General features: G+C 56.5%; 1 protein-coding gene across 6 annotated transcripts in view; it reads left to right on the top strand.

The window, feature by feature from the left end:
* Positions 1–2,784: 2,784 nt before the first annotated feature.
* Positions 2,785–11,940, top strand: part of PLEKHG4 (pleckstrin homology and RhoGEF domain containing G4) — a 28,411-nt gene continuing 19,255 nt past the window's right edge. For 2 of the 6 annotated variants that reach the window (XM_072814977.1, XM_072815019.1), the window contains exons 1-18: positions 4,324–4,404; positions 4,680–5,376; positions 5,529–5,624; positions 5,707–5,830; positions 5,923–6,016; positions 6,103–6,177; positions 6,257–6,373; positions 6,535–6,633; positions 6,725–6,873; positions 7,032–7,170; positions 7,266–7,382; positions 8,758–8,940; positions 9,214–9,728; positions 9,804–10,050; positions 10,719–10,808; positions 10,892–11,113; positions 11,200–11,370; positions 11,453–11,630. In XM_072814977.1, the coding sequence (XP_072671078.1) occupies positions 4,881–5,376; positions 5,529–5,624; positions 5,707–5,830; positions 5,923–6,016; positions 6,103–6,177; positions 6,257–6,373; positions 6,535–6,633; positions 6,725–6,873; positions 7,032–7,170; positions 7,266–7,382; positions 8,758–8,940; positions 9,214–9,728; positions 9,804–10,050; positions 10,719–10,808; positions 10,892–11,113; positions 11,200–11,370; positions 11,453–11,630 (3,112 nt within the window). In that variant the 5' untranslated portion in view covers positions 4,324–4,404; positions 4,680–4,880. Of the gene's footprint in view, positions 2,894–3,453; positions 3,506–3,998; positions 4,155–4,322; positions 4,405–4,447; positions 4,585–4,679; positions 5,377–5,528; positions 5,625–5,706; positions 5,831–5,922; positions 6,017–6,102; positions 6,178–6,256; positions 6,374–6,534; positions 6,634–6,724; positions 6,874–7,031; positions 7,171–7,265; positions 7,383–8,757; positions 8,941–9,213; positions 9,729–9,803; positions 10,051–10,718; positions 10,809–10,891; positions 11,114–11,199; positions 11,371–11,452; positions 11,631–11,940 lie in introns of those variants that run through there. The other 4 variants (XM_072815003.1, XM_072814997.1, XM_072815011.1 and 1 more) reach the window with 4 other exon arrangements.

Genomic DNA, 11,940 nt, shown 5'->3' on the forward strand with positions numbered 1-11,940 from the left:
GGGAAGATGGAAAGAAAAGAGGAGAGACTTGGGCTTTGCCCTCATATTGTTGAGAGTTAGCAGTGATAGGAGCTAATAGTTAACAGTCTGGCTGTTGCTTCCAGCTATGGCACTTAGGCACGTTACGTACTCTCTGTGAGCCTCAGTGTCCTCATCTCTGAGATGGAATAACAAGTATACTTATTTTAGAAGTTTGCTGTCAGGATGAAATGAAAAAATGAGAAGAATCTATTATACAGCATGGCCCACAGTAAGGAATCATACATGTTTGCCATTACAGGTCTTATTCTAAAGGCCAGGAGCCTGGAAGGTCAGGAGCTGTGGGGCTCTGAGGAGATCTGGGAAGCCTCTGTTAGGAGTTAGTGTATGTGAAAGTGTGTGTGTGAGTGTGTGTAGGGGTTCAGACAATACAGGCAAAGTTGGGTGGGTACATTCCAGGTAGAAAGAGCAGCATAAACAAAGGATGCCCAGAGCACATGTGGCAAAAAGCTAGGAGCAGTGGGTGATGTGCTCTGGAGAGACCAGCCAGGGACACAAAGGGGCGGGGGGGGGGGGCGGGGGGGGCGGGCAGAACAGTGCTGAGTTGCAGAGGTGGCAGAGAGCTGGCCTGGGAGAACTGTGATCTGGGGAGTGGTGTGGGCAGTGATGAACTTTAGGGAGCTCCAACGCAGTTGGTGCCAGATGGAATGAATGACACCCCAGGTGGAGGATGGACTGGTAGAAAGGAAGCCTAGAGACAGGAGACTTGTTCTGCTCAAGCAGCAGAGGGATGAGAAGAGGCTGGAGAAGGCAGGCAGCCATTCTCAGACCTTAGGGTCACAATCAACGAGAGCTGTCAAACATGCAGATTCCTGGGGCACCTGGGTGGCTCAGTTGGTTAAGCATCTGACTCTTGGTTTCAGCTCAGGTTGTGATCTTGGGGTCATAAGACTGAGGACCACATTGAGCCTCCGTGCTCAGCAGGGAGTCTACCTGAGATTCTCTCTCTCTCTTGCCTTCTGCCCCTCCCTCTCCTCATTCCCTCTCTTTCTAAAAATAAATAAATCAGGGATCCCTGGGTGGCGCAGTGGTTTGGTGCCTGCCTTTGGCCCAGGGCGCGATCCTGGAGACCCGGGATCGAATCCCACGTCAGGCTCCCAGTGCATGGAGCCTGCTTCTCCCTCTGCCTATGTCTCTGCCTCTCTCTCTGTGTGTGACTATCATAAATAAATAAAAATAAATAAATCTTTTTAAAAAAATAAATCTTAAAAAAAAACCCATGCAGATTCCTGGGCCTATCCCAAGGTTCTGACTCAGCAAGGCAATGAAGACCCAGAGGTCTGTAATCTTAATCAGCTCCTTGTGAGGGAGATCACATAGACAACATTCTAGAATTTCTAGATTAGAAAGATGGTAGAAATCAAATCCATACAATCAGGCAACTAAAGGTATAGCAGGAAGAGGAGGAGTGCAGAGACGGGCTCCTGGGCTTGGTGCTGGGTAACTAAGGATAGTGGGACAGCCGGGAAGACAGGGTTAGTCAGAGATAGAGGGGGAGAAAGCAGGTGAGAACAGCTGGGGGAGAGGCAGGCACCTGGGATGCAGGACAGAGAGCAAGTCAGGAGCTTGTCTATGGCTCACCACCTAACTGGGCAAGATGGTGGACATGGCCTTCAGAATGACCTGAGCTGCATCCAGGTCTTTAAGGAGGAAGGAGATGGAGATGGGGACCAAGGGAGATGGGCATGGGTTTTCCAGGTAGAGGAGACGGTTTCAGACAAGATTTGTGATCTAGATGGGTTTTCCAGGCCAGCATGGAGTTTGGAATTTATTTAGGCCAAAAGTAAGAGAAGTCTGGAAAGTCTGGAGTATTGTCACCCTTGCTGTCTCGGGCAGTCCTGAAGAGAGTGTGCAAGGTTTGGGGTGGAGTAAGGGCAATGACTTTGGGTCTCATTATGAGGCCAACAGCCCCCATCTTATTTTTGACTGGTTCATGTTGGCAAGGAATGGGAGGCTGAAGGAAGGCTGGGGAAGGGGCAGGGGAGGGACGCTCAACCCCATTTTATGATCTCAGAGGAAAAGGTTGCGGTGAGTGGATTTTGCTGCCAGCAGAGCCACAGAGATGGGCCCCATGAGTCACTGCTCAGTCCTGCAAGCTCAGCCCGCAGAGCCTGCTGTGGTCAGCAGCCTGGGCTGGTTCCAGGCCCAGCCCCCAGTGTTCCCCGCTAGGCCTCTGTGTGTCCCCATTTCAATCTGCATCTTTGCCATCCCAGGGCTGTTCATCCTGCAGCTCTGCCTTTTCTGTTTTCCTTCAGACTGAGCCTCTGAATCTCTCTCTATTTGTGACTTGAGTTTACATCTGGCTCAAGGATGGGTAGCCTCAGGAGGACAGGGGGAATGTGACCACTTTCAGGGACCCCTAGCCATTTATTCTATGCTAGGCCCTACGTTAAGTGCTGGAAGCACAGAAGCAGACAATACACTCTGTTTTCATGAAGCTACAATACACGTTCTATGTGGAGTGAATAAACCAAGGCCTGACCGTGACCCCAATCTGTCTGTCTGCCTGTGCCCGGTAGTGCTGGGCTCAGCTATGGCCTGTGGCTTGAGGCCTCTTACTTACCTCTCATATTGGAGGGGGGGATGTGTGCCTGCCAGCAGGTCCCCCCAGATGTTAGGGCTCCTAGGAGGCCTGGCTAGCGGCTAGGCGTGGGCAGCTGGAGAGGGAGGGAGCAGGAGGCAATGACTCAATGGGGCGGCCCTGGGACAGCTGGGGAGGGATCCAAGGTTGGTCCTGATGCTTACTAAAGCTAGAGGAGGGTGGGACAGAGGTCCTGGCTGGGGGCTGGAGATGGAGCAGGACGATTCCAAGGCTCCTCTAGCAGCCATATCAGCTCAAGAAGAAAGCTCCTAGGTAGCTGGTCTGATGGTCTGGACTTTGGGTGCTGATGTGGCAGCTGGGATGGGAGGGGGGTGGGTTGCTGTTGCTCCCACTGTGCCTGCTTCTGACGCCCAGGTCTGCTCCTCTCGCAAGCCTCCAGGCTCCAGAGGAGGCCTCTGTCTTAGAGCCAAGGAAGCCATTAGACCCACTGCCACCTCCTCTTCCAGGAACCAAGGGCCAGAGCATGTTATGAGGCATAGTGCCTTCTGGCTACACAGTCTACCTTCTTACAATCTTGCCACAAATTCTGGGGAGTGTCAGGCAAGAAACACATGCCCCAAAGGTACCTCAGCCTTAGAGCTGGGAGGGATCTCACAGGTCAACTCTCCAGGTAACTTTTACCAGTTCAGGATCCCCTGACTGAGGGTGAAATGATGAGGAGGGCATGAACACAGCCTAAGGGCTGCCAGCGACTAGACATTGACACATGTGGTCCTCCCTAGTCTTTATGGCAACCCCACAAAAAAAAAAAAAAAAAAAAAGAATGACATTTTTCTTTTTCTTTTTTTATTTTTTATTTTTTGTTTTTACAGGTGAGTAAGGTGAGGCTTAAAGAGCACTGAGTTGCTGGAGCTCACCAAGCAGGTAAGTGGAGGAGCAGGCCTGGGTTGGTGTCTGGCTCCAGGACCCTGACCTCAGTCCCAGCCTCCTTGGCTAGACTTTGTAGGGAGGGGTATAGGTGAAAGTGGCCAGGAATGCACCGGAGTGGAGGGTCTGGGCCTGGAGGATTCTGGCCGGTCTGAGTCAGCTCCTACCCCAGAGGCTCCCTCCTTCCCTCCAGCCCAGACAGCAGCCCCCCACCTGGTCATTGGTGCCTGGCCCTGGAAGGAAGATTGAGGGCTGCAAGAGAGGGGCCCTTTCCCCCTACCCTCCATGAAGATACCCCTCGTGGTTCCTAGCAGCCCCAAGCAGCTGGTTTGGGCTTAGGGTTGCTCTTTCTCGGGGCCTCCTGGGCCCCTGCGGCCACACTTTTCTTCTTCAAGGAGTGCTGGCAGTGCAGCCCCCACCCCCATACTGCCTGCGTTCCGGAGCAGACGGCGCCCCCACGTGTCCCCCCACCCCCACCCCCACCCCGCCCCCAGGCCGACCCACCTGATCACTCACCCTCCCGCGCGTACACAGCCTTAGCCTGCCGTGGACGCTTCCACCGCTCTCAGGCAGGCGCGGGAAATGGGCACAGTGGAACCTCTGGTAGTCGCTGCCCCCTCCCCGCCGACAGAGAAGCCAAGTCAAAGTAAGGGGACCCGAGGGTGGGAGGGGGCGGCGGCGGGCAGGGGGCGCTGCGAGGGCTGGCTCCTGCGCGCTTTCCCCGGGGTCCCGGCGGCTGCCGTCGGGCCTGGGGGCGGGACGCAGCTCCGGCCTCCGGCCTCCAGGGGGCGGTGCGGCGCCGCGTCCTCCGCCTCCCTGCAGTCCCTCCCCCCGGCCAGGAGGCGGCGCCCGTGGACGCCGGGCGGCGCGCTGTACCCGCCGTCGACGGCTGTGCGGTAGGTTCGAGGCCTCGGCTTCGTGGCTCCGCGTCCCGGGGACACGAGTGGGGCTGGCGGGCGGGGTCTGGGGGCGCGAGTCTGGGGGCGAGACAGGGCCCGGTGGGCGGGTGTCAGCACTAGCCAGCGCCGCGTCCACGCCATTAGCGTCCCTTCCGCATAGGCCAGCAAAGCACGGCGGTGAGTGCGCGTGCAAGCGTGCAGCCCTCCTGGCTGAGGCCCACGTTAGTGCGGTGGGGCGGGGACCAACCTCTACTCTTTCCCGCTCTCTTCAGGTCTGAACTGCGGTAGCGTCTGTGCCCCCTCTGCCTGGGCACCAAGGCCGCCCCCTCCTAGGGCCTAGGGCCGCCTGGGTCACCCACCGAGCTGCACTCCGACTGTCATCAACCCATTTTCTGGATGAGCAGAAGCCACCCGCTGAGGGCCCAGCCTCTCTCCCCTTTGCCCTGAGCAGGCCCGCCCTTAAGGAGGGGGTGATGGAAGGGCCGCTGGAGGTTGGGGATGAGTCCCCAGACTCCCAGGGACACGCCACTGACTGGAGGTTTGCTGTGTGCAGCTTCAGGGATGCCTGGGATGAAGAGGAATCTGTTGCCCTCAAGCAGATTAAGGACTCCAATCCTCCGGGTCCACCAGCAGGGACAGCCCAGGGGAGCCCCCTGCCTGAGGAACTTCAGTCACCCCCAGGACAGTTGGCTGTAGACGAGTCGGGAGATGGCCAGGGTTGCACGTTAGAAGGTTCCTCACTCCGGTTAGATGAACCAATCCCCTCTGGAGTGGAGAGCCTCCTGTGCCCAATGTCCTCCTGCCTCAGTCTTGAGCAGGGTGAGAGTGATAGTCAAGGGGGAGGCTTGGCAGGGGACCAACTTTCAAGCAGATTAATGCCAGCCCACCTGGGTCCTGGGGGTTTGACCAGTGATCCGGTGGACCTTGGAGGCCCATCATCTGAGGTATCATCAGAGCTACTGGAGGCAGGTAAGGGAGGCTGGGCGTAGGAAGTCTTGGAAGGGAGTGGGAGTTCCTGAATGTGGGAAGCGCTCTGACCCTACTCCAGCTGGAGCCCAGGTCTGAGGAGGGGTCCCTGGGTGGGTGGCCCAATACAGACCCAAGCCATTTTCCTTCCAAAGACCACAGTGGCTCTAGCCTCCCTAAGCCTGCTGATTACCTCCGGGCCCAAGACCTTGCCTGGGATCTGCTGGCCAGTGGCATGGCTACCTTGCCAGGTAGCTGGGAAGAACTTGAGGCGGGAAGAACTTGAGGTGGGGTGACTCGGTTGGGTAGGTATTCACTGCCTTCTGTCCACAGGGACTCGCGATGTAGAAGGCCGGGCAGTGCTGCTTCTGTGTGCCCATAGCCCGGCCTGGCTTCACCTCAAGTGCACTAGCCATGAACTCCTCTGCCTCCTGCTCTACCTACGAGGCATCCCCAGGTTATGGGGAGGAAGTTGGGTGGGGGGTGAAACCTGAGCTAGGAGATGGCAAGATTGGGGAATTACATACTGAACTGAAGCCTGCCCTTTAGGCCTGAAGTACAGGCCCTGGGACTGACTGTTCTGGTGGATGCCCGACTTTGTTCCCCAAGCTCTTCCCTCCTCTGGGCGCTCAGCCAACTGCAAGTGAGTAAAGGAGTGGAGCATACCCTGCCTTCAGTCATTCCTTTTGTGTAAGGTTGGGGACATGATTGAACTCAAATTCCTTGCAGGAAGCAGCCCCAGGGTCAGTGTACCAGGTGCTGCTACTGGGAAAGATGCCGGAGGAAGTGCCTTCTGGGCTGCAGGTACTGAGCCATTTTGGCCAGGGGAGTGGAGGTGGGGTGCATCCCACTAGGCCTAGGTCACCACCTTCTTTTCTGGCAGCTGCAGCAGCTGCCTTCTCATCAGAGCCTGCTGAACCACGTCTCCACCTCCGGGTTGCCGGCTTCAATGGGAGGAGGCCTGCCTTATTCCCACCAGGCCTGGCTGGACTTCCGGATGGCAAGTACAGTGGGTGGGGCATAGGGAGGGTGGCAGGCAACCTGGCTGGCAGAGGAGCCTCTTCTGGGTTGGCTTGAGCAGTGCAAAGCCAAGGATCTGGGATCTGGGATGCCTGGGACCAGACTGTACTATACTCTGGTCATGCCTGCTCCTGTGTATAGCGTCTGGAAGCCCTACTGCAAAGCTGCCAGGTGGCTTGTGCCCTGCTCCAGGGGGCCATCGAGAGCATGAAGGCTGTGCCCCAGCCTGTAGAGTCTGGGGTGAGTGTTCCCTCAATACCTCTCCAAATGCTCCCCGTCTCTCCCCTTTTGACCCATGCTTATCTCCATTACCCGATGCCCTTAATCACAGGAAGTTGGTCGGCTGCTACAGCAGGCACGGGTCCTGATGGAGCACGTGCTAGACTCACCACGGCTAGCATGGCTACAATGCCAAGGGGGTTTGGAGCTGGCATGGCTGAAGCAGGAAGTCCCAGAGGTGACCCTGAGCCCAGACTACAGGTAGATGTGAACTCAGATCCCAGATCTTGCCCCAATCCATCATATCTTATCCCAAGGACTCAGCTGTCTGGCTCAGAACTAGCCAGGATTGTGGTCCCAGGGCAGGGTGGAGTGGAACGAGGCAGCTAAAAGCCCTAAGACCACGTACCCTGTACCAGGTCAGCAGTGGATGAGGTTGATGAACTCTATGGCCGTGTAGATGGACTGCTGCACCAGTTGACCCTCCAGAGTAACCGGCGAGTACGGGCACTAGAGTTGGTCCAGACTCTGGAGGCCCAGGAGGGTGGACTACACCAGGTGGGAGCTATCTGCCCAGGTGGGCCCTCCCTCGGATCTCAAGCATGACCTCCGCACCACAGCAGCATTCCTTTTCCCTGCTTGTGCCTCTCTAGATTGAAGTGTGGCTGCAGCAGGTGGGCTGGCCAGCCCTCGAGGAGCTAAAGGAGCCCTCACTGGACATGCTGCTCCAGGCGAAAGGCCCTTTTCAGGAGCTGGACCAGGTTGCCCAGGTGAGTTTGGTCACTTGTTTATTCTATTGGGCCACTTTGCTAGGGACTAGAGATGCAGGATGGGTGAAAGCAAATCGATCCTTTTCTCTCTTGGAATGTACAGTTCTCAGCAGAAAACATCAGTTGTAATCAAAGGTTCAAAGTCATGTATGTGTTTGCAAACTGAGGCAGAAGCTCTGGAGAAAAGTAACAGGTGGTTCTACCTGAGTTTATTAATAAAGACCTTACCCAGAGGGGGGTGTTGGGATAGCTTTCTTGAGATGGTGACTTTTGAGCTGAGAGCGGAAGAATAGGTCATCATTAACCAGGAGGAAGAGAGGTTGGGGTTAAGATACATTTCTGGGCTGAGGGAGCAAACAGCATGTGCAAAGGTTCTGTGGCAGGAGGGAACATGGGTTGCCTGAGGAACCATAAGCAAGACAGTGAGGTTGAAATGCAGTGCAGAAGAGGGAGGGAGAGTGGGGTGAGATGAGGTAAAATGAGGCTAGAAAAATAGTGGCCAAATTGCTGGGCTCTAGCAGTGTAAAATTTAAGTGGGAAGGTCACATTATCAGATCCACATTCTAAGAAGATTATCCTAGTTTCTGGGTAGACAGTGATTTGAAGGATGGGTGTGTAGAGTCCAGAGGCAGTTGCAGTGGCCCAATAGGAATGCTCTCTCTGGCCAGATGGTGGCAGAGGAGGTTGATTTTAGAAATTGCTGGGATTTGATGGTGGATACATAGGGTAAGAAGGAAAGGGAGGTTGCAGAGGTGAATGAGTACTGTTTCCTGAGAGAGGGGCTGGGAGACAAGGACCTTCTGGGGGACGGGGATTCCGCAATCCAGTAATGTGTGTGCTTTGGAGACGACCATGAGAGAATGGGAGCCATGTGGACTGGCCTGGAATTCAGAAGAGAGACCTGGGTGAGGATCCCTTGGTTGGGTGTTTGGATGACATTTGAAATTGGTCACACAAGTTTGCCTGGGAAGAGAGGGTATGGACTGTGTTCAGGAGCATCAGTGTTGAATGGCCCAGGTGAGGGCTGGAGAGCAGGAGGAGGAACCACCAGAGATGGAACAGGAGAATCAAGTGAGTGGAGAGGGGTTAGGGAGTTGGAAGAGAGAGGATTGGAGGCTGCTGAGCGATGGTCAGATGAGGCCTGAGAAGTGCCAGGGATGGAGCTGGCACTGAGGTTGCAGTAGGCTGATGATGTGAAGAAGCAGTGATAACAACTTCTTTAGGAAGCCTGGCCGTGGAGGAGGGGAGTTGGGGAGTGGGGGTAAGGTCTTCATTCACAGGAGAGACTTGACAATGACCTATAGATGTTTGTGGAAAAGAGCTCTGGGATTAGACCACCAGGCCCAAACCTGCTGAGCCCAGTCTCTATCTCCAGGAGCAGGTCAGGCGAGGGGAGAAGTTTCTACAGCCACTGGCTGGCTGGGAGGCTGCTGAACTGGGGCCCGCTGGGGCCCGCTTTCTGGCCCGGCAAGCCAAGCTGACTGACTTCTCCAGGGCTTTGACCCGGCGGCGGCAGCGGCTGGCAGATGCAGAGAGGCTATTCCATCTTTTCAAGCAGGTAGGTGGGGTGTCCTGTCCCCGGCCCCAGGTGGTTGGGGGGGATGAAAGGGTAGCTGCCTAGCCCTACCACAGCCTGAGCTGTCTCAGGACATTCTGCCTGTTTTCTCTTCTTGTCTTCAGGTTGACCCCAAAATCCAGCCGATGCGGGGGGGGGGGGGGGGCGCGGTATGGCCTGAGCCATCATCCTGTGGGGATGGGGACTGGGTAGAAGAGAACGCTTGGTGGTCTGGCGGGCTCCACCTTCACTGCCTTTCTGGCTTTGGTGTTATAGGCCTCGACATGGGCTGAGGAGGGGCAGCGAGTGTTGGCAGAGCTGGAACAGGAGCACCCAGGGGTTGTGCTGCAACGGCTGCAGCTGCATTGGACCAAGCACCCTGATTTGCCTCCTGCCCACTTCCGAAAGATGTGGGCTCTGGCCACAGGGTTAGGTTCTGAGGGCATCCGCCAGGAGTGCCGCTGGGCCTGGGCACAATGCCAGGACACCTGGCTGGCACTGGACCAGAAGCTAGAGGCCGTACTGAAGCCACCACTGACGACGACCATGACAGTCAGCACGGCTAGCCTGTGTGTCAGCAGAGTCCCAGCTGCATCTGCCACCCCTCCCCTGAGGAAGGCATATAGCCTGGATCAGAATTTAGGGCAGAGTCTCAGACAGCCTGCCCACCACTGCCACCACGTGGCCACTGAGGCTGCCTGCCACGGACCGGAGGCTGGAGGTGGTGCCCAGCCAGGGTCATCCCCTACCATGCCTCTGCCAAGCACCTCCGACCCCAGGAGCCCCAGCAGGTACAGGCAGTGGGCAGAGCAGGGAGGGCAGTGGCAGGAGAGAAGTCCTTAATCCTGATTCCACCTATTTGGTAGGCTCCAGCTGGTGCTGGCGGAGATGGTGGCTACGGAGCAGGAGTATGTCCGTGCTCTTGACTACACCATAGAGAACTACTTCCCTGAGTTGGATCGTCCTGATGTGCCCCAGGGCCTCCGTGGGCAGCGTGCCCACCTCTTTGGCAACCTGGAGAAGCTGCGGGACTTCCACTGTCATTTCTTCCTGCGTGAACTGGAGGCCTGTACCCAGCATCCATCCCGGGTAGCCTATGCCTTCCTGCGCCATGTAAGCCCGTAGGCCACATGAGCCCTAGCTGATTCGGCCGCACTCAACAGAGTTAGCTCTTGGGTGCATGCTTGGTGCCAGCCTTCTGTGATAGGTACAGCTATGAGCAAGACCAGCAAGGTTCCTGCCCCTCTGGGTGCTCATAGAAGAAGAGACATAGAAATAAAAAAGGGCACTCTCGATTATAGCTGGGGCCAGGAAGAAAATAATCAAGATAGATAGATGATTGTGAATTAGTGGTGGTGCAGGAGTGGGGCAGTTAGAGGCCTCTTTAAGGAGTTGATGTTTAAGCTGGGGCCAGAGGGAGGGACTAGAGTCAGAGTGTTCCATCCAGAGGAAAGATCAGGTTGAAAGGAAGAGACAGGTCAAAGTGGCTTGGCTGAGTGTAGTGAGCAAGAGAAGGGGTAGTATGAGGTGAGGGATCCCAGAGTGGCGTTCCCAGAGCAATGGGAGGAGCAGAGGCCCTGTGGGCAAACCCCATTCTGCACAGTGCCTATTCTTGCCAGGGTACCCTTCATTCAAAACCAGGCAGATTGGATCAGGGGAGGCTTCCCTGGGAGCTGTGTGTTGGCATTTTGGTCCTCTAAAGCTGAGTGTATCTGACCCATGAGGGTCAGACTTTGGAGGCTGGCCCCCTTGCACCTGGGCTGAGCTGTATGTCCTCACAGAGGGTGCAGTTTGGGATGTATGCACTCTACAGCAAGAATAAACCTCGCTCTGATGCCCTGATGACCAGCTTCGGTCATGCCTTCTTCAAGGTAGATGAGCCTAAGACTGGAGGGGTGGAGGGGATGGAGGAAGTGCCCTGAAGCCACCTGATGGTCTCCCACACACCTGGCAGGACAAGCAGCAAGCACTGGGGGACCACCTGGACTTGGCCTCCTATCTGCTGAAGCCCATCCAGCGCATGAGCAAGTATGCATTGCTGCTGCAGGAACTGGCACGGGCCTGTGGGGGTGCTGTGCAGGAGCTGAGTGCCCTGCGGGCTGCCCAGAGCCTTGTGCGCTTCCAGCTGCGACACGGCAATGACCTGCTAGCCATGGATGCCATTCAGGGCTGTGATGTGAGTCCTGCCAGGCCGTGGGGGACAGTGCATGTGAAGGGAGGGGGCAGCAGAGGCTGGACACTCACTGGGCCCCAACTTGGCAGGTTAACCTCAAGGAACAGGGGCAGCTGGTGCGACAGGATGAGTTCATGGTACGCACTGGGCGCCGTAAGTCTTTGCGCCGCGTTTTTCTTTTTGAGGAGCTGCTGCTCTTCAGCAAGCCCCGCCGAGGACCCACAGGCACCGACACATTTACCTATAAGCGTTCCTTCAAGGTAGGCCCACCTGACCCTTCCTGTGCTCCCAGCCCCCTTCCCCCACCCAGTGCCTCACCAAGCCCCTCTCCTGGCCACACAGATGGCAGACCTGGGCCTCACTGAGTGCTGTGGGGATAGCAACCTGCGGTTTGAGATCTGGTTCCGCCGTCGCAAGGCTAGGGACACCTTTGTGCTTCAGGCTGCCAGCTTGGCCACTAAGCAGGCTTGGACGGCTGACATTTCTCGTCTGCTCTGGAGGCAGGCCATCCACAACAAGGGTGTGTCCCTGTCCCCTGCTTCAATGGAAGATCCCCTCTCTGGAGAGCTTACAGTGTCCCACAGGGGCCTAGGCAGGGCCTAGGGACCAGGAAATGCTTGGGAGCATGGAGGTCCAGCAGCAGCAGCCAGTGTAGGAGAAAGAACTGCAAGGTCAGGCAGTCCTAGTATCGCTGTCCCTGACTGTGGGCACAGTATTAAACTCTCTGAGTAGCAGAGGCCTTATCTTTAAAAGGGCAATACCTGCCCCCAGGATTGTTGGGAGGAGAGCATGGCACCAGAAGGGCTCAATGCACAGGACGGGCGATCTGT

The sequence above is a fragment of the Canis lupus genome, chromosome 3 (genome assembly GCF_048164855.1).
Source record: "Canis lupus baileyi chromosome 3, mCanLup2.hap1, whole genome shotgun sequence".
NCBI classification, from domain to species: domain Eukaryota; kingdom Metazoa; phylum Chordata; class Mammalia; order Carnivora; family Canidae; genus Canis; species Canis lupus.